The 23,142-nt window shown below is 49.4% G+C and overlaps 1 protein-coding gene across 1 annotated transcript; it reads right to left on the bottom strand.

The window, feature by feature from the left end:
- Positions 1-1,821: 1,821 nt before the first annotated feature.
- rab22a (RAB22A, member RAS oncogene family) lies at positions 1,822-18,055 on the bottom strand (the record flags this gene model as incomplete). The annotated part of the gene is given in 7 exon segments (NM_001045653.1): positions 1,822-2,881; positions 4,597-4,706; positions 4,809-4,915; positions 6,227-6,298; positions 9,367-9,448; positions 14,429-14,508; positions 17,949-18,055. Coding segments are annotated over 7 exon segments (582 nt in total). The 5' UTR covers positions 17,985-18,055.
- Positions 18,056-23,142: the final 5,087 nt, after the last annotated feature.

The following is a 23,142-nucleotide window of genomic DNA, read 5'->3' as shown; positions in this document are numbered from 1 at the left end:
TTATATAGACTGTGCAAAACTATAGGCCTGGCTAGGGGCAAAGACACACAGGGCTACTTTTCTGGTGTTTAGTAGTCGTGACAAGTAGCTGCTACTAAGTAGCTCCGTGTGTCTTCTCCCTTAAGGTGGCCATACACGTTAAGATCACCAAGCAAGCAGATCTTCTCCCGATATCCCCACCTACAGGTGGGCGATATCGGGCAAATGTAGGGCCAAATGATCGAATTCTAACGGCGGCAATGGCACAGTCGGGGACTGCATTGGCTCGTTGATGCGGTCCCCAATCCGACTAAATCTTTTAAGCTGCCCGATCAATATCTGGGCAATTTAAGGCCAGATATCTGTCGGGCATGGCCGTCGTTTCTGCCCCTACACGGGCTGATAAGCTGCCGAATCGGGACCGATATCGGCAGCTAAAATCAACCCGTGTATGGCCCCCTTTAGGGCTCTGGTACACGGGGAGATTAGTCGCCCGCGGCAAAACTCCCTGCTCGCGGGCGACTAATCTCCCCGAGTTGCCTTCCCTCTGCCATCCCACCGGCGAACATGTAAGTCGCCGGCGGGATGGCAGACGCGGCGGCGAGATTTTGCGCAAATCGCCGAAAAAGCCTCGCGAGTCTTTTTCGGCGATTTCCCGAAATCGCCTCGCCGCGTCTGCCATCCCGCCGGCGACTTACATGTTCGCCGGTGGGATGGCAGAGGGAAGGCAACTCGGGGAGATTAGTCGCCCGCGAGCAGGGAGTTTTGCCGCGGGCGACTAATCTCCCCGTGTACCAGAGCCCTTAGGGTGAAGACACACAGAGCTACTAGTAGCAGCTACTTGTCATGGCTACTAAAATAGACAATGCTGATCATTTACTGATAATTGTCCCTACGTGTGTTTAGCAGAATTAACTCTCAGTATTGTCTATGGCAGGGGATTTTCTGGCGTTTATTAGCCGTGACAAGTAGCTGCTACTAGTAACACAGTGTGCTTCACCCTAAAGACACACGGAGCTACTAGTAGCAGCTACTTGTCGTGGCTTCTAAAAAAGACAATGCTGATCATTTACTAATTGTCTCTACGTGTGTTTAGCAAAGGCAGCTCTCATTATTGTCTATGGCAGGGTATATTCTTGTGTTTAGTAGCCTTCAAAAAGTAGCTGCTACTATTAGCCCAGTGTGTCTTTACCCTTAAGGTCCCCATACACTATAAGATCCGCTCGCTTGGTGATGTCGCCAAGCGAGCGGATCTTCACCCGATATCCCCACCTACGGGTGGGCGATATCGGGTAGCAAGTGGCTACCCTGGCTCTTTTCTGCCCATACACAGGCCAATAAGCTGCCGAATCTGTCCAAGGGACCCATATCGGCAGCTTCTATCGGCCCGTGTATGGGGGCCTTTAGGGTGAAGACACATGGAGCTACTTAGTAGAATCTATTTGTCATGGCTACTAAACGCCACAAAATCCCCTGCCATAGACAATAATGAGAATTGCTTCTGCTAAAACACACACAGAGACAATTATCAGTAAATAATCACCATTGTCTGCTCTGTGTGTCTTCACCCTTACTGTGAAGACACACGTGGTGATAAGTAGGTGCGACTTTTTAAGAAGTCACGGCGACTAATCCACACAGAGAATCCGCGGCCGGCTTTTTAAAAAGTTGCAGCGACTAATCTGCATGTGTGTCTTCGCCCATAGGGCCTTTCCAACAATAGGAGTTGCCGGTGGAAAGCTCTTAACAGCGTTTCGGTTTTGCGAAGTTGCATGAAGTTGCCTGCAGTAGGAAACCGCGCGACTTTGGAATACAGAAGCAACGCGAAGGGCTTTTAACCAGCAACTCCCATTCACGAGCAACTGAACCGCTTCGTGGGTCCTTGGCCTCAGGGTGAAGACACACATGAAGATTGATCGCTGCAACTTCTTAAAAAGTCGCACCTACTAATCACCACGCGTGTCTTTGCAGTAAGGGTGAGGACACACTGGGCTACTAGTAGTAGCTACTTCGCTGCCACTTTTTTAAAAATTCAGTTCAGCAGCCATAGGTTAGTATAGGCACCGACACAACCAATCACTCCATTTGCACGAATGCCGATTAGTCGCCGCGACTTTTTAAGAAACCTGCCGCGACTAATCGCCCCGTGTGTCTTTGCCCTTAGAAACAGCATTAATGGAGAATGACCTGCTCCCCGGAAGGCACAGGGTTAATACATAAAGGTAAGTTAAAAGCAAATAATTTACACCCCCAAAATAACCGGGCTCAGCTGAATACATTTAAGACTAATGGGTGAATAATCACTATTGGTCAGTATTTCTCTGTCCTCCAGCCGCCGTGGCACTACAATTCCCAGCATCCCCAGCGGTACCAGTAAGCAGAACCCCCAATCCAAACATGCTTGTTAGTAGGCTTGTACTGAGAGCAGGCAACCGGGCACGGAGTACTAAACCGCGCTAACCGGCCGACGCAGGGGTGGGGGGTCTGTCGCCTCCCGCCGAAGGGGAAAATGGCACAGAGAAATGGAGGCAAAACGCAGTGATAACGTGAATCACAAAATCCGTTACAAAATCGCCTTCCCCGACACTCCGCCGTTAGTCGAGGGGGCGTCTATAGTCGTACAGAAGAGCTAACAATCAGCAATCGGGCGGTTCCGTGGCACAAACAAAGAGGCGTTTTCCCTTTAGATAATAAGGCCCATTCACACCGCGGTTCCCCTGGTCTGTGGAACATACTGGGAGATGGGACGGCTGGCACTGAACCCCAACAGTCCGGTCTCTTGTGTGAACGAGCAGCAGTCTCTCCTGTCAGCAGCATCGGCGCTCTACTTCCGACGACTGTCTCCTGAGCTTGAAACCCTTTCCAGACGTGGCGCCGGCGTTGGCCGAGGGGATCCTTTTACCTGCAGAGGTGGAACACGTACAAGCATGAACTTTCCAGCAGGGGAATGACTGTTTGTATTGGGATCTATTTACTGACTGATATGAGCGGCTCCTACATGAACTTTCCAGCAGGGGAATGACTGGTTATTATAGAGTCACATCAGCTGTTTGTATTGGGATCTATTTACTGAATGATATGAGCGGCTCCTACATGAACTTTCCAGCAGGGGAATGACTGGTTATTATAGAGTCACATCAGCTGTTTGTATTGGGATCTGTTTACTGAATGATATGAGCAGCTCCTACATGAACTTTCCAGCAGGGGAATGACTGGTTATTATAGAGTCACATCAGCTGTTTGTATTGGGATCTATTTACTGAATGATATGAGCGGCTCCTACATGAACTTTCCAGCAGGGGAATGACTGGTTATTATAGAGTCACATCAGCTGTTTGTATTGGGATCTATTTACTGACTGATATGAGCGGCTCCTACATGAACTTTCCAGCAGGGGAATGACTGGTTATTATAGAGTCACATCAGCTGTTTGTATTGGGATCTATTTACTGACTGATATGAGCGGCTCCTACATGAACTTTCCAGCAGGGGAATGACTGGTTATTATAGAGTCACATCAGCTGTTTGTATTGGGATCTATTTACTGACTGATATGAGCGGCTCCTACATGAACTTTCCAGCAGGGGAATGACTGGTTATTATAGAGTCACATCGGCTGTTTGTATTGGGATCTATTTACTGACTGATATGAGCGGCTCCTACATGAACTTTCCAGCAGGGGAATGACTGGTTATTATAGAGTCACATCGGCTGTTTGTATTGGGATCTATTTACTGACTGATATGAGCGGCTCCTACATGAACTTTCCAGCAGGGGAATGACTGGTTATTATAGAGTCACATCAGCTGTTTGTATTTGGATCTATTTACTGAATGATATGAGCGGCTCCTACATGAACTTTCCAGCAGGGGAATGACTGGTTATTATAGAGTCACATCAGCTGTTTGTATTGGGATCTATTTACTGACTGATATGAGCGGCTCCTACATGAACTTTCCAGCAGGGGAATGACTGGTTATTATAGAGTCACATCAGCTGTTTGTATTGGGATCTATTTACTGACTGATATGAGCGGCTCCTACATGAACTTTCCAGCAGGGGAATGACTGGTTATTATAGAGTCACATCGGCTGTTTGTATTGGGATCTATTTACTGACTGATATGAGCGGCTCCTACATGAACTTTCCAGCAGGGGAATGACTGGTTATTATAGAGTCACATCAGCTGTTTGTATTTGGATCTATTTACTGACTGATATGAGCGGCTCCTACATGAACTTTCCAGCAGGGGAATGACTGGTTATTATAGAGTCACATCGGCTGTTTGTATTGGGATCTGTTTACTGAATGATATGAGCGGCTCCTACATGAACTTTCCAGCAGGGGAATGACTGGTTATTATAGAGTCACATCAGCTGTTTGTATTTGGATCTATTTACTGAATGATATGAGCGGCTCCTACATGAACTTTCCAGCAGGGGAATGACTGGTTATTATAGAGTCACATCAGCTGTTTGTATTGGGATCTGTTTACTGAATGATATGAGCGGCTCCTACATGAACTTTCCAGCAGGGGAATGACTGGTTATTATAGAGTCACATCAGCTGTTTGTATTTGGATCTATTTACTGAATGATATGAGCGGCTCCCACTTACTAATTTCTATAAACAGCTCATTGATGTTGATGGCGTTCTTCGCGCTGGTTTCCACGAATACTGCGTTGATGGAGTCGGCGTAGTCTTTTGCATCTTTTTCCAAAACTTCCCTAGAAGAGGGGCAATAAGCGAGTGTCAGATGTTCCTACGCAGGTCGGTTGCTTAGCAACCACCCTCCCACCTCCCGCGGGCCTGTAACTCTGGGGCATTACCTGACGTCGTTGAGGTCGCACTTGTTTCCTGCTATTGCGACCACAATGTTGGGCGGCCCGTGCTGCCGTAGCTCCTTCACCCAGTTCTTTAATGTTAAGAAGGTTTCCTGAGAAAAAGTAACCCCAAAAGTCCATATTTTAGAGATATTCTGAGACAATTTGCAATTGGTCTTCATTTTGTATTATTGGTAGTTTCTTAATTATTTTACTTTTTGTTCCACAGTTCTCCAGTTTGGAATTTCAGTGTTAATCTGGTTGCTAGGGTCCAATTCACCTTATAAACCAGGTTGGTTGCTGCTTACAAAGGGTATCAAATACAATGGGTGTCACAGTGGCACAGATCCTATCTGATCCCCCCATTGTAAGCAGCAGTCCTGCCCTGCTTTATGGCTGAGATTCTAGCTATCTGTATAACAGAGCATTCTGACACAGTGGCACAGATCCTATCTGATCCCCCCCATTGTAAGCAGCAGTCCTGCCCTGCTTTATGGCTGAGATTCTAGCTATCTGTATAACAGAGCATTCTGTCACAGTGGCACAGATCCTATCTGATCCCCCCATTGTAAGCAGCAGTCCTGCCCTGCTTTATGGCTGAGATTCTATCTATCTGTATAACAGAGCATTCTGTCACAGTGGCACAGATCCTATCTGATCCCCCCCCCCCATTGTAAGCAGCAGTCCTGCCCTGCTTTATGGCTGAGATTCTAGCTATCTGTATAACAGAGCATTCTGTCACAGTGGCACAGATCCTATCTGATCCCCCCATTGTAAGCAGCAGTCCTGCCCTGCTTTATGGCTGAGATTCTAGCTATCTGTATAACAGAGCATTCTGTCACAGTGGCACAGATCCTATCTGATCCCCCCATTGTAAGCAGCAGTCCTGCCCTGCTTTATGGCTGAGATTCTAGCTATCTGTATAACAGAGCACTCTGTCACAGTGGCACAGATCCTATCTGATCCCCCCCCATTGTAAGCAGCAGTCCTGCCCTGCTTTATGGCTGAGATTCTAGCTATCTGTATAACAGAGCATTCTGTCACAGTGGCACAGATCCTATCTGATCCCCCCCCATTGTAAGCAGCAGTCCTGCCCTGCTTTATGGCTGAGATTCTAGCTATCTGTATAACAGAGCATTCTGTCACAGTGGCACAGATCCTATCTGATCCCCCCCCATTGTAAGCAGCAGTCCTGCCCTGCTTTATGGCTGAGATTCTAGCTATCTGTATAACAGAGCATTCTGTCACAGTGGCACAGATCCTATCTGATCCCCCCATTGTAAGCAGCAGTCCTGCCCTGCTTTATGGCTGAGATTCTAGCTATCACATACCTTTCAGTACCCTCAGTACAGAAAACATATCTTACTGTGATCGTAGAACATTCTTTTTTTACTGGATACCTGTGGGATGCTGGGGGTTCTTACCTCTTTCGTTATATCATACACAATGATGGCTGCTGTAGAACCTCTGTAGTACATTGGGGCCAATGCGCGGAACTAGGATCAAACAAAAGCAAATGTGATTGGCTGACATCCCCAATGACAGAATATGAACCCCTCACTCAGATACAGACTGTAAGCTCTGCAGGCCATGAACTTCACTTCAGGATTTTCTGCACCTGCTCTAATCTCAGTACTGTTTTATTATTACAGAGAAAAGGGAATCATTTAACCATTAAATAAACCCAATAGGGCTGTTCTGCCCCAATAAGGGGTAATTATATCTTAGTTGGGATCAAGTACAGGTACTGTTTTATTATTACAGAGAAAAGGGAATCATTTAACCATTAAATAAACCCAATAGGGCTGTTCTGCCCCCAATAAGGGGTAATTATATCTTAGTTGGGATCAAGTACAGGTACTGTTTTATTATTACAGAGAAAAGGGAATCATTTAACCATGAAATAAACCCAATAGGGCTGTTCTGCCCCAATAAGGGGTAATTATATCTTAGTTGGGATCAAGTACAGGTACTGTTTTATTATTACAGAGAAAAGGGAATCATTTAACCATTAGTCTGAGAGCAGAAAGGGGCCCATAAAGAGGAGACAACAGAGCCGCTCGAATATGTTATTACTGATACTGTACAGCAGGCAGGGGAACCGGTTCCGCAGTATCTGGAAAGAAGTCACAGAACGTTCTACTCAGAGATGGCACAACGTTATTAGCTCCTCCCTTCTCTGCCATTTAGTACAGGATAAAATATATATATTTGGGGCAACAATGAGAATCTGGCCGAGAGCACACGAGTATATAGACTCACCGACTGGAACGTCCATTAATAGAAACAGCTTTGTGTTTAGCAACTTCATATAACAGCTTCCTGTATATTCTGTATTCATAGCTATGTATGTAGGGTTCTGCCTCTGCCCAGCTAAGTGTTACATTCCTTCTATTTATACATATCTGTCATATTGTTCCCTTGTATCTGCACTATGAGCCACGGGGCCCGGCCTGAGTCTATATATCTGTAACCTTGTTATGGGCTAAGGGGGCCCAGCCTGAAGGCCAGTTAGGGGGGGATTTGGGGTGAGTGCTTATTTGTGCCCTGGGTACCCCTGGAACTATAGCGGGGTGACTGTTACCCCAATGTTTCTATATATCTGTAACCTTGTTATGGGCTAAGGGGGCCCAGCCTGAAGGCCAGTTAGGGGGGATTTGGGGTGAGTGCTTATTTGTGCCCTGGGTACCCCTGGAACTATAGCGGGGTGACTGTTACCCCAATGTTTCTATATATCTGTAACCTTGTTATGGGCTAAGGGGGCCCAGCCTGAAGGCCAGTTAGGGGGGGATTTGGGGTGAGTGCTTATTTGTGCCCTGGGTACCCCTGGAACTATAGCGGGGTGACTGTTACCCCAATGTTTCTATATATCTATAACCTTGTTATGGGCTAAGGGGACCCAGCCTGAAGGCCAGTTAGGGGGGGATTTGGGGGTGAGTGCTTATTTGTGCCCTGGGTACCCCTGGAACTATAGCGGGGTGACTGTTACCCCAATGTTTCTATATATCTGTAACCTTGTTATGGGCTAAGGGGGCCCAGCCTGAAGGCCAGTTAGGGGGGATTTGGGGTGAGTGCTTATTTGTGCCCTGGGTACCCCTGGAACTATAGCGGGGTGACTGTTACCCCAATGTTTCTATATATCTGTAACCTTGTTATGGGCTAAGGGGGCCCAGCCTGAAGGCCAGTTAGGGGGGATTTGGGGTGAGTGCTTATTTGTGCCCTGGGTACCCCTGGAACTATAGCAGGGTGACTGTTACCCAATGTTTCTATATATCTGTAACCTTGTTATGGGCTAAGGGGGCCCAGCCTGAAGGCCAGTTAGGGGGGGATTTGGGGTGAGTGCTTATTTGTGCCCTGGGTACCCCTGGAACTATAGCAGGGTGACTGTTACCCCAATGTTTCTATATATCTGTAACCTTGTTATGGGCTAAGGGGGCCCAGCCTGAAGGCCAGTTAGGGGGGGATTTGGGGTGAGTGCTTATTTGTGCCCTGGGTACCCCTGGAACTATAGCGGGGGTGACTGTTACCCCAATGTTTCTATATATCTGTAACCTTGTTATGGGCTAAGGGGGCCCAGCCTGAAGGCCAGTTAGGGGGGGATTTGGGGTGAGTGCTTATTTGTGCCCTGGGTACCCCTGAAACTATAGCAGGGTGACTGTTACCCCAATGTTTCTATATATCTGTAACCTTGTTATGGGCTAAGGGGGCCCAGCCTGAAGGCCAGTTAGGGGGGGATTTGGGGTGAGTGCTTATTTGTGCCCTGGGTACCCCTGGAACTATAGCAGGGTGACTGTTACCCCAATGTTTCTATATATCTGTAACCTTGTTATGGGCTAAGGGGGCCCAGCCTGAAGGCCAGTTAGGGGGGGATTTGGGGTGAGTGCTTATTTGTGCCCTGGGTACCCCTGGAACTATAGCAGGGTGACTGTTACCCCAATGTTTCTATATATCTGTAACCTTGTTATGGGCTAAGGGGGCCCAGCCTGAAGGCCAGTTAGGGGGGGATTTGGGGTGAGTGCTTATTTGTGCCCTGGTTACCCCTGGAACTATAGCAGGGTGACTGTTACCCCAATGTTTCTATATATCTGTAACCTTGTTATGGGCTAAGGGGGCCCAGCCTGAAGGCCAGTTAGGGGGGGATTTGGGGTGAGTGCTTATTTGTGCCCTGGGTACCCCTGAAACTATAGCAGGGTGACTGTTACCCCAATGTTTCTATATATCTGTAACCTTGTTATGGGCTAAGGGGGCCCAGCCTGAAGGCCAGTTAGGGGGGGATTTGGGGTGAGTGCTTATTTGTGCCCTGGGTACCCCTGGAACTATAGCGGGGTGACTGTTACCCCAATGTTTCTATATATCTGTAACCTTGTTATGGGCTAAGGGGGCCCAGCCTGAAGGCCAGTTAGGGGGGGATTTGGGGTGAGTGTTTATTTGTGCCCTGGGTACCCCTGGAACTCGCCTGGGGCTCAGGCAGAAGTAATAAGGAATAAGCTGTATGTATTTCTGCACAAACAGTCCTTCTATCTTTCCCAATAAAGCTGCAATGTGCCGAGACAGACGGACTTACACGCTCCTGACCAGCAGTGTCCCAAATGAGGAATTTATGGAGTTCGTTCTGATGTGGCACAGTCTTGGTCATGAACGATGCCCTGTAAACAGAAACAGAAATATTGAATTATTTGCCTTCTTTGCAGCTTTCAAATGGGGGTGACTGACCCCGGCAACCAGAAAACTGTTGCTCTGTGAGGCTCCAGTTTTACTGTTATTGTTATTTTTCCATTCAGTCCCTTCCCTATACATATACCAGCCTCTTATTCAATCCACACCCTGGTTGCTAAGGTAATTTGGACCCTAGCAACCAGATTTATTTATTTATTTGTTATAATTACAAACTTTAAGACCCAAATGACCCTGTTATATATCTCTATCGGGTCTCTCCCCCATGGAAGCACCATGGGCTGTAGCGCAGACACTAATTAACAGGGATAATTAGTAGCTCTGCGCAGTGACAGCCTGTTTGCTAATGGCTAACGCCCCACAGACACGGCTATTATTAGCCGCCTTGCACTCTCACTCATCTCTAACCCATATACTGGTGACTCACATGATAGTGAAACAGCCCAGAGATTGGGCAGAGAGATAGAACTTTCCGTGCCTTCTGGAGTCATCAGCAGGGAAGTGACTCTGCCATAAACTGAATGTGCGGCCCCTCCCACTGCTCCTGTTAGAGAAATACTGGGGGGCTGCACAGAAATATTCCCACTGCTCTCGTTAGAGAAATACTGGGGGGCCGCACAGAAATATTCCCACTGCTCCTGTTAGAGAAATACTGGGGGGCCGCACAGAAATATTCCCACTGCTCCTGTTAGAGAAATACTGGGGGGCCGCACAGAAATATTCCCACTGCTCCTGTTAGAGAAATACTGGGGGGCCGCACAGAAATATTCCCACTGCTCTCGTTAGAGAAATACTGGGGGGCCGCACAGAAATATTCCCACTGCTCTCGTTAGAGAAATACTGGGGGGCCGCACAGAAATATTCCCACTGCTCCTGTTAGAGAAATACTGGGGGGCCGCACAGAAATATTCCCACTGCTCCTGTTAGAGAAATACTGGGGGGCCGCACAGAAATATTCCCACTGCTCCTGTTAGAGAAATACTGGGGGCCGCACAGAAATAGTCCCACTGCTCTCGTTAGAGAAATACTGGGGGGCCGCACAGAAATATTCCCACTGCTCTCGTTAGAGAAATACTGGGGGGCCGCACAGAAATATTCCCACTGCTCCTGTTAGAGAAATACTGGGGGGCCGCACAGAAATATTCCCACTGCTCTCGTTAGAGAAATACTGGGGGGCCGCACAGAAATATTCCCACTGCTCCTGTTAGAGAAATACTGGGGGGGCTGCACAGAAATATTCCCACTGCTCCTGTTAGAGAAATACTGGGGGGCCGCACAGAAATATTCCCACTGCTCCTGTTAGAGAAATACTGGGGGGCCGCACAGAAATATTCCCACTGCTCCTGTTAGAGAAATACTGGGGGGCCGCACAGAAATATTCCCACTGCTCCTGTTAGAGAAATACTGGGGGGCCGCACAGAAATATTCCCACTGCTCTCGTTAGAGAAATACTGGGGGGCCGCACAGAAATATTCCCACTGCTCTTGTTAGAGAAATACTGGGGGGCCGCACAGAAATATTCCCACTGCTCCTGTTAGAGAAATACTGGGGGGCCGCACAGAAATATTCCCACTGCTCTCGTTAGAGAAATACTGGGGGGCCGCACAGAAATATTCCCACTGCTCCTGTTAGAGAAATACTGGGGGGGCTGCACAGAAATATTCCCACTGCTCCTGTTAGAGAAATACTGGGGGGCCGCACAGAAATATTCCCACTGCTCCTGTTAGAGAAATACTGGGGGGCTGCACAGAAATATTCCCACTGCTCCTGTTAGAGAAATACTGGGGGGCCGCACAGAAATATTCCCACTGCTCCTGTTAGAGAAATACTGGGGGGCCGCACAGAAATATTCCCACTGCTCTCGTTAGAGAAATACTGGGGGGCTGCACAGAAATATTCCCACTGCTCCTGTTAGAGAAATACTGGGGGGCCGCACAGAAATATTCCCACTGCTCCTGTTAGAGAAATACTGGGGGGCTGCACAGAAATATTCCCACTGCTCCTGTTAGAGAAATACTGGGGGGCTGCACAGAAATATTCCCACTGCTCCTGTTAGAGAAATACTGGGGGGCCGCACAGAAATATTCCCACTGCTCTCGTTAGAGAAATACTGGGGGGCTGCACAGAAATATTCCCACTGCTCCTGTTAGAGAAATACTGGGGGGCCGCACAGAAATATTCCCACTGCTCCTGTTAGAGAAATACTGGGGGGCCGCACAGAAATATTCCCACTGCTCTCGTTAGAGAAATACTGGGGGGCTGCACAGAAATATTCCCACTGCTCCTGTTAGAGAAATACTGGGGGGCCGCACAGAAATATTCCCACTGCTCCTGTTAGAGAAATACTGGGGGGCCGCACAGAAATATTCCCACTGCTCTCGTTAGAGAAATACTGGGGGGCCGCACAGAAATATTCCCACTGCTCCTGTTAGAGAAATACTGGGGGGCCGCACAGAAATATTCCCACTGCTCCTGTTAGAGAAATACTGGGGGGCCGCACAGAAATATTCCCACTGCTCTCGTTAGAGAAATACTGGGGGGCCGCACAGAAATATTCCCACTGCTCCTGTTAGAGAAATACTGGGGGGCCGCACAGAAATATTCCCACTGCTCTCGTTAGAGAAATACTGGGGGGGCCGCACAGAAATATTCCCACTGCTCCTGTTAGAGAAATACTGGGGGGCCGCACAGAAATATTCCCACTGCTCCTGTTAGAGAAATACTGGGGGGCCGCACAGAAATATTCCCACTGCTCTTGTTAGAGAAATACTGGGGGGCTGCACAGAAATATTCCCACTGCTCTCGTTAGAGAAATACTGGGGGGCCGCACAGAAATATTCCCACTGCTCTCGTTAGAGAAATACTGGGGGGCCGCACAGAAATATTCCCACTGCTCTCGTTAGAGAAATACTGGGGGGCCGCACAGAAATATTCCCACTGCTCCTGTTAGAGAAATACTGGGGGGCCGCACAGAAATATTCCCACTGCTCTCGTTAGAGAAATACTGGGGGGCCGCACAGAAATATTCCCACTGCTCTCGTTAGAGAAATACTGGGGGGCCGCACAGAAATATTCCCACTGCTCCTGTTAGAGAAATACTGGGGGGCCGCACAGAAATATTCCCACTGCTCCTGTTAGAGAAATACTGGGGGGCCGCACAGAAATATTCCCACTGCTCTCGTTAGAGAAATACTGGGGGCCGCACAGAAATATTCCCACTGCTCTCATTAGAGAAATACTGGGGGGCCGCACAGAAATATTCCCACTGCTCCTGTTAGAGAAATACTGGGGGGCCGCACAGAAATATTCCCACTGCTCTCGTTAGAGAAATACTGGGGGGCCGCACAGAAATATTCCCACTGCTCCTGTTAGAGAAATACTGGGGGGGCTGCACAGAAATATTCCCACTGCTCCTGTTAGAGAAATACTGGGGGGCCGCACAGAAATATTCCCACTGCTCCTGTTAGAGAAATACTGGGGGGCCGCACAGAAATATTCCCACTGCTCCTGTTAGAGAAATACTGGGGGGCCGCACAGAAATATTCCCACTGCTCCTGTTAGAGAAATACTGGGGGGCCGCACAGAAATATTCCCACTGCTCTCGTTAGAGAAATACTGGGGGGCCGCACAGAAATATTCCCACTGCTCCTGTTAGAGAAATACTGGGGGGCCGCACAGAAATATTCCCACTGCTCTCGTTAGAGAAATACTGGGGGGCCGCACAGAAATATTCCCACTGCTCCTGTTAGAGAAATACTGGGGGGGCCGCACAGAAATATTCCCACTGCTCCTGTTAGAGAAATACTGGGGGGCTGCACAGAAATATTCCCACTGCTCCTGTTAGAGAAATACTGGGGGGCTGCACAGAAATATTCCCACTGCTCCTGTTAGAGAAATACTGGGGGGCCGCACAGAAATATTCCCACTGCTCCTGTTAGAGAAATACTGGGGGGCTGCACAGAAATATTCCCACTGCTCCTGTTAGAGAAATACTGGGGGGGCCGCACAGAAATATTCCCACTGCTCCTGTTAGAGAAATACTGGGGGGCTGCACAGAAATATTCCCACTGCTCCTGTTAGAGAAATACTGGGGGGCCGCACAGAAATATTCCCACTGCTCCTGTTAGAGAAATACTGGGGGCCGCACAGAAATATTCCCACTGCTCTCGTTAGAGAAATACTGGGGGGCCGCACAGAAATATTCCCACTGCTCTCGTTAGAGAAATACTGGGGGGCCGCACAGAAATATTCCCACTGCTCTCGTTAGAGAAATACTGGGGGGCCGCACAGAAATATTCCCACTGCTCCTGTTAGAGAAATACTGGGGGGCCGCACAGAAATATTCCCACTGCTCCTGTTAGAGAAATACTGGGGGGCCGCACAGAAATATTCCCACTGCTCTCGTTAGAGAAATACTGGGGGGCCGCACAGAAATATTCCCACTGCTCCTGTTAGAGAAATACTGGGGGGCCGCACAGAAATATTCCCACTGCTCTCATCAGGGAAATACTGGGGGGCTGCACAGAAATATTCCCACTGCTCTCGTTAGAGAAATACTGGGGGGCCGCACAGAAATATTCCCACTGCTCTCGTTAGAGAAATACTGGGGGGCTGCACAGAAATATTCCCACTGCTCTCGTTAGAGAAATACTGGGGGGCCGCACAGAAATATTCCCACTGCTCTCGTTAGAGAAATACTGGGGGGCTGCACAGAAATATTCCCACTGCTCTCGTTAGAGAAATACTGGGGGGCTGCACAGAAATATTCCCACTGCTCTCGTTAGAGAAATACTGGGGGGCTGCACAGAAATATTCCCACTGCTCTCGTTAGAGAAATACTGGGGGGCCGCAGAGGAAACAGGGATGAGGGGCGGGGCCTACAGAGGAAACAGGGATGAGGGGCGGGGCCTACAGAGGAAACAGGGATGAGGGGCGGGGCCTACTTTCCTTACCCAATGGTGGGATTGATATTCGGGTCAAAACTGTCCTCCACGAATCTCCATACGATGCTGGACTTGCCGACGCCGGTATCCTGCGGGGGGGTGGGGGGGACACACAATCAGCATCAGAAAGCAGAAAGGGACAAGGGAACAGGCACAAATAATAACACAGATACAGGGGACCCCCCCCCCGTGATACCCCCACAGCTAGAACGAAATTGTGAAGTTTGGGAAGTATTCTGGCGCCCTTGGCAAATCTTTCTATTCAGCTCCTCTCATATTCATCTTCCTGGTTGCTAAGATAAAAAGACCCTAGCAACCAGATAGCTGCTAAATAACCGAAAACCATACAATAAAAAATGAAGACCAATTGCAAATTGCTACATAATACCAATGCAGGGGTGGGAGAAGCCCCCCCCGCATGTATTTAAAGGTGAACTTCCCCTTTAATTGCCTTTATTGCCCAGAACCCCCTGTTCCCCCCTTGCAGTGACTCGGGGACCAATACTGGCTCCAGGCAGAAAGGCCAAATAAACATGGAGGCTTTAACCTGTTGCTGACCAGAGACCAATAAAGCAGCTGCCCAACGTGCCAGCCGTAGGGCAGTGAGGGGCAAATAAACAGCGCAAATACCCCGGGGCTGACAAGAACAAAGCGCTCAGTAATTATATTTATGTCAATTACCCACTGGGCTCGTTACTGAGCTGAATAAACAGAATTAGCAACTCCTGACAGGGAAATGATGCAAAGCCCCGGGGCGAGGAGAGAGACACACGCGCGACAAAGTGGCACAGACACACGCGCAACAAAGTGGCACGGACGCGCGCGGCAAAGTGGCACAGGGACGCGCGCGGCAAAGTGGCACAGGGACGCGCGCGGCAAAGTGGCACAGGGACGCGCGCGGCAAAGTGGCACAGGGACGCGCGCGGCAAAGTGGCACAGGGACGCGCGCGGCAAAGTGGCACAGGGACGCGCGCGGCAAAGTACCACAGACACGCGCGCGACAAAGTACCACAGACACGCGCGCGACAAAGTACCACAGACACGCGCGCGACAAAGTACCACAGACACGCGCGCGACAAAGTACCACAGACACGCGCGCGACAAAGTACCACAGACACGCGCGCGACAAAGTACCACAGACACGCGCGCGACAAAGTACCACAGACACGCGCGCGACAAAGTACCACAGACACGCGCGCGACAAAGTACCACAGACACGCGCGCGACAAAGTACCACAGACACGCGCGCGACAAAGTACCACAGACACGCGCGCGACAAAGTACCACAGACACGCGCGCGACAAAGTACCACAGACACGCGCGCGACAAAGTACCACAGACACGCGCGCGACAAAGTACCACAGACACGCGCGCGACAAAGTACCACAGACACGCGCGCGACAAAGTACCACAGACACGCGCGCTACAGTCACCAACCCAAAGGTAATGTGTCCCATGGGTGTCACTGACCCGGCTGCTAAATAAATAGGAATGGGGTCACAGCACCCAAGCTGAGCTGCAATAGCCCCGCCCACTGAGTGTAACCAGCCCGAGAGATAAGCGACTCAGCACTGGGCAGGTGAGCTTGCACTCCTAATTAAAGGGGAGTTTAACCTTCAGATGAACTTAGTATGTTATAGAATGGCATATCCTTAGCAACTTTGCAATTGGTCTTCATTTTTTTTTAATCATTTTTGAATTATTTGCCCTCCTCTTCTGAATCTTTGCAGCTTTCAAATGGGGGTCACTGACCCCGGCAGCCAAACCCTATTGCTCTGTGAGGCTCCAGTTTTATTGTTATTGTTACTGTTTATCCCTTATCTTTCTATTCAGCCCCTCCCCTATTCATATCCGTGGTTGCTAAGGTAATTGGAGCCCTAGCAACAGGATAACTGACCCCGGCAGCCAAACCCTATTGCTCTGTGAGGCTCCAGTTTTATTGTTATTGTTACTTTTTATTCCTTATCTTTCTATTCAGCCCCTCCCCTATTCATATCCGTGGTTGCTAAGGTAATTGGAGCCCTAGCAACAGGATAACTGACCCCGGCAGCCAAACCCTATTGCTCTGTGAGGCTCCAGTTTTATTGTTATTGTTACTTTTTATTACTTATCTTTCTAATTAGGCCCTTCTTTATTTATATTCCAGTCTCTCTTTCAAGCTAATGCCTGGTTGCTAGGTTATATTTGACCCTAGCAACCAGACAGCGGCTGAAATTCCAAAATGGAGAGCAGCTGCACAAAAAGCTAAATAATTCAATACTCGGGGGCAAGCTCAGTTTACCCCTGGCCCACAGGCAGGTAAAGCCCTTAGATACAAGTTGTTAGGGAGTCACACCTGGTGACACTAACCTGTTCCCTAGCAACCATAACCCAGGCAAATAAACCTTTGGCCGGAGGCAGCCGTACAGGTCTCTGTATAACACTAAGGGCTCACTGTCCGACTGTCCTTGGTCACAGGTCTGGGCACCCTCGGCTAAACCACTGCTCACCCCAATGGGGGGGTAACTATTACCCTGAGTTGGCACAAATGCACAAGAGGGCAATCAATTTGGATGGTGTATGTGGCACCCTCATATATCGACCCCCAAAGGGCACAGACACACATGGCAGCACCCACATATATTCACACTCACAGATGCACTGAGGGGGGGCACCGTACAATCACAGACAGTGAGAAAGTACCAAGAGAGGGAGGGGGGGGGGGGGGAAGGAAAACAAATTCAGGAGGCAAATACTCTGGGAAGGCTCCCGGTACCCACCGAGCTCTGCCCCTGTGCCAACCCACTGTGCCCCCAGCACTCACTCCCCAAAACTTCTACCCAGCAGCCCCTATGATCCCCACCCCATCTCTATCCCAGGAGTCCTGTCATTAGTCAGGGCCCTACTAATAACCAGGGGGCCCCTACCCACAATGCCACTCACCCCCAGCTGCCCCTACCCACAATCCCACTCACCCCCAGCTGCCCCTACCCACAATCCCACTCACCCCCAGCTGCCCCTACCCACAATCCCACTCACCCCCAGCTGCCCCTACCCACAATCCCACTCACCCCCAGCTGCCCCTACCCACAATCCCACTCACCCCCAGCTGCCCCTACCCACAATCCCACTCACCCCCAGCTGCCCCTACCCACAATCCCACTCACCCCCAGCTGCCCCTACCCACAATCCCACTCACCCCCAGCTGCCCCTACCCACAATCCCACTCACCCCCAGCTGCCCCTACCCACAATCCCACTCACCCCCAGCTGCCCCTACCCACAATCCCACTCACCCCCAGCTGCCCCTACCCACAATCCCACTCACCCCCAGCTGCCCCTACCCACAATCCCACTCACCCCCAGCTGCCCCTACCCACAATCCCACTCACCCCCAGCTGCCCCTACCCACAATCCCACTCACCCCCAGCTGCCCCTACCCACAATCCACTCACCCCCAGCTGCCCCTACCCACAATCCCACTCACCCCCAGCTGCCCCTACCCACAATCCCACTCACCCCCAGCTGCCCCTACCCACAATCCCACTCACCCCCAGCAGACAGACTTTCAGTTCCCTCAGAGCCATGGCGGCCCCGGTACAGGAGAAGGGATTCCCGGCCTGCGGGAGCTCAGCCTCGGAGACTCGAACAGCTCAGCCCGCCTCCCTCTGCCTCCGCCCGCTGCTCTATCCCCCGCCTTCCCTCCTCCCCCCCAGCCCCGCCGGGCCCGCACCCCTCTCCTCCTCCCCGGCCTCTTCCCTGCCTTCCCCGCAGCCGCGTCCGAACCGTCTCACCCATCTGCCCGCCCAGTGTCTGAGCCCTGACTGCCCCTGTCCCACTCATCTCTCCCTACTCCGGCTTCTGCCAAATACACACAGCTCCCAAGGAGGCTGATCGCAGTCTCATACAAAGTCGCACTGATCTCAGTCTCATACAAAGTCGCACTGATCGCAGGCTGATACAAAGTCGCACTGATCGCAGTCTCATACAAAGTCGCACTGATCTCAGTCTCATACAAAGTCGCACTGATCGCAGTCTCATACAAAGTCGCACTGATCGCAGGCTGATACAAAGTCGCACTGATCGCAGTCTCATACAAAGTCGCACTGATCGCAGGCTGATACAAAGTCGCACTGATCGCAGGCTGATACAAAGTCGCACTGATCGCAGGCTGATACAAAGTCGCACTGATCGCAGGCTGATACAAAGTCGCTGTTTGTGTAGGAAATGGAGAGCTGGGAGTTGGATGTGGGAGTGTTTGAGACAAATACAGATGATATAAGGGCTGTATGGGCCCTGCTACTGAGTTAGTGCAGCTGATGTGGGTGAAGTCGCTAATAGTTACATAGCTACAATCGGCCCGTGTATGGGGACCTTAACTCATATAAACAAACAACGCAGTTTAATTGCAACGACCATCGATAATGAAATTTGTAGATTGTAAGCTCTTTTGGGCAGGGCTCCCTTCCCCTCCTGTATCGGTTACTGATTGCTTTATATGTTACTCCTTGTAGAGTGTAAGCTCTTTTGGGCAGGGCTCCCTTCCCCTCCTGTATCGGTTACTGATTGCTTTATATGTTACTCCTTGTAGAGTGTAAGCTCTTTTGGGCAGGGCTCTCTTCCCCTCCTGTATCGGTTACTGATTGCTTTATATGTTACTCCTTGTAGAGTGTAAGCTCTTTTGGGCAGGGCTCCCTTCCCCTCCTGTATCGGTTACTGATTGCTTTATATGTTACTCCTTGTAGAGTGTAAGCTCTTTTGGGCAGGGCTCCCTTCCCCTCCTGTATCGGTTACTGATTGCTTTATATGTTACTCCTTGTAGAGTGTAAGCTCTTTGGGCAGGGCTCTCTTCCCCTCCTGTATCGGTTACTGATTGCTTTATATGTTACTCCTTGTAGAGTGTAAGCTCTTTTGGGCAGGGCTCCCTCCCCCTCCTGTATCGGTTACTGATTGCTTTATATGTTACTCCTTGTAGAGTGTAAGCTCTTTTGGGCAGGGCTCCCTCCCCCTCCTGTATCGGTTACTGATTGCTTTATATGTTACTCCTTGTAGAGTGTAAGCTCTTTTGGGCAGGGCTCCCTCCCCCTCCTGTATCGGTTTACTGATTGCTTTATATGTTACTCCTTGTAGAGTGTAAGCTCTTTTGGGCAGGGCTCCCTTCCCCTCCTGTATCGGTTACTGATTGCTTTATATGTTACTCCTTGTAGAGTGTAAGCTCTTTTGGGCAGGGCTCCCTTCCCCTCCTGTATCGGTTACTGATTGCTTTATATGTTACTCTGTATGCCCAATGTATGGAACCCACTTATTGTACAGCGCTGCGGGGTATGTTGGCGCTTTATACATAAGTGTTAATAATAATTAGTAGTGATAAAAATAAAATTCAAAAAGTCATTTATTCGGACAAAAAATACAGCCTTGTGGGATTTTCTCCCTAAAGGGGCCATACACGGGGCGGGTCTAGCCGCCGATATCAGTCCCTTAAACCGATTGGGCAGCTTATCTGCCCATGTATGGCCCCCCCCGACTGATATCTGGCCAGAAATTGGGCAGATCTCGATTGGGCAGGTTCGATTTTTCGTCAGATCAGGGACTGCATCGGCTCGTTAATGTGGTCCCCGAATCTATACCCACTGTTCTAGTTTGATCAACCGAATTAACCTGTTATTGCCCACCCGTGGGTGGGGACATTGGGAGAAGATCTGCTCGCTTCACCATCGTGAAGACACACTGAGCAACTAGCAGCAGCTACTTTTTCACAGCTACTAATATCCAGAAAATCCCCTGCCATAGACAATACTGAGAATTTCCTCTGCTAAACACACGTAGAGTTAATTATCAGTAAACCACTCAGGGTTACTATGTGCCAGTTACCCCCATACAGAATGCCCCCACTCAGGGTTACTATGTGCCAGTTACCCCCATACAGAATGCCCCCACTCAGGGTTACTATGTGCCAGTTACCCCCATACAGAATGCCCCCACTCAGGGTTACTATGTGCCAGTTACCCCCATACAGAATGCCCCCACTCAGGGTTACTATGTGCCAGTTACCCCCATACAGAATGCCCCCACTCAGGGTTACTATGTGCCAGTTACCCCCATACAGAATGCCCCCACTCAGGGTTACTATGCGCCAGTTACCCCCATACAGAATGCCCCCACTCAGGGTTACTATGTGCCAGTTACCCCCATACAGAATGCCCCCACTCAGGGTTACTATGCGCCAGTTACCCCCATACAGAATGCCCCCACTCAGGGTTACTATGTGCTAGTTACCCCCATACAGAATGCCCCCACTCAGGGTTACTAGGTGCCAGTTACCCCCATACAGAATGCCCCCACTCAGGGTTACTATGTGCCAATTACCCCCATACAGAATGCCCCCACTCAGGGTTACTAGGTGCCAGTTACCCCCATACAGAATGCCCCCACTCAGGGTTACTATGTGCCAGTTACCCCCATAGTAGTTGCAGTCGGTATTAGTTTATAGTAGGACTCCGGGGTACAGTCACTGTGTCTAGTTGTTGCTTGTTGTAGGGCCCCAAAACTGAGCCGGGTATATTACTTTAGCCCTGGGTATTTCCAGCTCAGAAAGCCATCCAAGCAGCAATAAAAGGCATTAAAGGGACAGTACACTCTATTTCTGGCCATTAGTGCAATAAACAGGGCTTGGGCGGAGCTTATTATTTGGCAGTTGGTTTAATAGTGCTCATAGGGATCAGGGAACAGAACGGGACTTTACTTTCAATCTCCCATTTTGCTGTGTTTAGCGCAACCTCCCCACTCACTAAGCTATTGGGCCAAAACACGGGAGTCGTTTCCAAATAAGATTAGAATTACAAAGTGCGGCGACAGATCCGAACTCATTCCCATTAACCCGCGAGCAAATAAGTAAGAATCCGACTTTAATGACAACTAGAAAGGGACGTTGGAGAACAAACTTCCTGTTGGGTTGAAAAACATGAAGTCACTGAATGAAATCTGATTGGCTGTTGTTGGCCCCGCCCACTTTTTCTAACCGTTGACCCACAGTTATATACTAAAAACCCCTGTGCAAAGTTTGGGGACCCTGGTTTTAATGGTGTCTGAATGGCAGCCATTTAAATTTCCCCACTGAAAGTCAACGAGTGACATCTGATTGGAGGTTGGTGGCTCCGCCCACTTTTAAAAACCTAAACATCCCGGGGTTATTACTGTGGCTGAATTTCCGCCAAATCAATAGGTAAAATCTGATTGGCTGTTCCCAGCTCCACCCACTTTTGGCCATCCAACAAATATATTTTCATTCAGACTGACCCCATGACTGTGTGATTCAAGTTTGGGGGGTGTGGCCTCAAAGCTGTGAGATTGGCAGCAGTTTGAAATCTTCCCTGTCAGAGTCAATGGGAAAATTGGGGGGTTCAGAGCGGCGCCACAAAAAGACGGGGAGGTGGGATCCCTTAGATACACACAAGCAGCTCCGCTATAGGGCGAATATGTGTGGGGAGTCTGGGTGTTGTACCCCTAAACCTGTAGGGGGAGCAGCGTTTAGACAATAGGGGGCGCTAAGAAGAATAAGAAGCGGAAGAACAGTCTGTGGGTTTCACCCCAACACAATAAAAAGGAAAGGAAACCAAAGGGTTAATGTGTCGCCAGAGTCAAACCCTGAGACACTTGGGGTAAAAACCTTTTTTTGGGGGGGAACTGAAGCCAAACCCCCCCCCCCCAAAGCCCCAGTAGGTTCCATGTGGCGCTTTGCCGAAACCATTCAGTTTCATGAAACGGCCGAAAATTCATTCAACGCATTATTTCTGCGCGACTGTTTCTCCCCAAACGCATTATTTCTGCGCGACTGTTTCTCCCCAAACGCATTATTTCTGCGCGACTGTTTCTCCCCAAACGCATTATTTCTGCGCGACTGTTTCTCCCCAAACGCATTATTTCTGCGCGACTGTTTCTCCCCAAACGCATTATTTCTGCGCGACTGTTTCTCCCCAAACGCATTATTTCTGCGCGACTGTTTCTCCCCAAACGCATTATTTCTGCGTGACTGTTTCTCCCCAAACGCATTATTTCTGCGCGACTGTTTCTCCCCAAACGCATTATTTCTGCGCGACTGTTTCTCCCCAAACGCATTATTTCTGCGTGACTGTTTCTCCCCAAACGCATTATTTCTGCGCGACTGTTTCTCCCCAAACGCATTATTTCTGCGTGACTGTTTCTCCCCAAACGCGTTATTTCTGCGCGACTGTTTCTCCCCAAACGCGTTATTTCTGCGCGACTGTTTCTCCCCAAACGCATTATTTCTGCGCGACTGTTTCTCCCCAAACGCGTTATTTCTGCGCGACTGTTTCTCCCCAAACGCATTATTTCTGCGCGACTGTTTCTCCCCAAACGCATTATTTCTGCGCGACTGTTTCTCCCCAAACGCGTTATTTCTGCGCGACTGTTTCTCCCCAAACGCATTATTTCTGCGCGACTGTTTCTCCCCAAACGCATTATTTCTGCGCGACTGTTTCTCCCCAAACGCATTATTTCTGCGTGACTGTTTCTCCCCAAACGCATTATTTCTGCGCGACTGTTTCTCCCCAAACGCATTAAAGCGACGGGAGTTTTATTGTTTTATTGGAACTTGAATAATTCTGTTTCCTAAACTCGACTTTCCCTTATTTATCAGGGAAACTTCATAATTCCTTTAGATAAAGTTTATAATCAGTTTTATATTTCAGTTCCCCAGTAAGTTTCACTCCCAAACTAAACAGATTG

Source organism: Xenopus tropicalis, chromosome 10 (genome assembly GCF_000004195.4).
Source record: "Xenopus tropicalis strain Nigerian chromosome 10, UCB_Xtro_10.0, whole genome shotgun sequence".
NCBI lineage: Eukaryota > Metazoa > Chordata > Amphibia > Anura > Pipidae > Xenopus > Xenopus tropicalis.
This window is presented reverse-complemented; position numbering and strand designations above follow the sequence as displayed.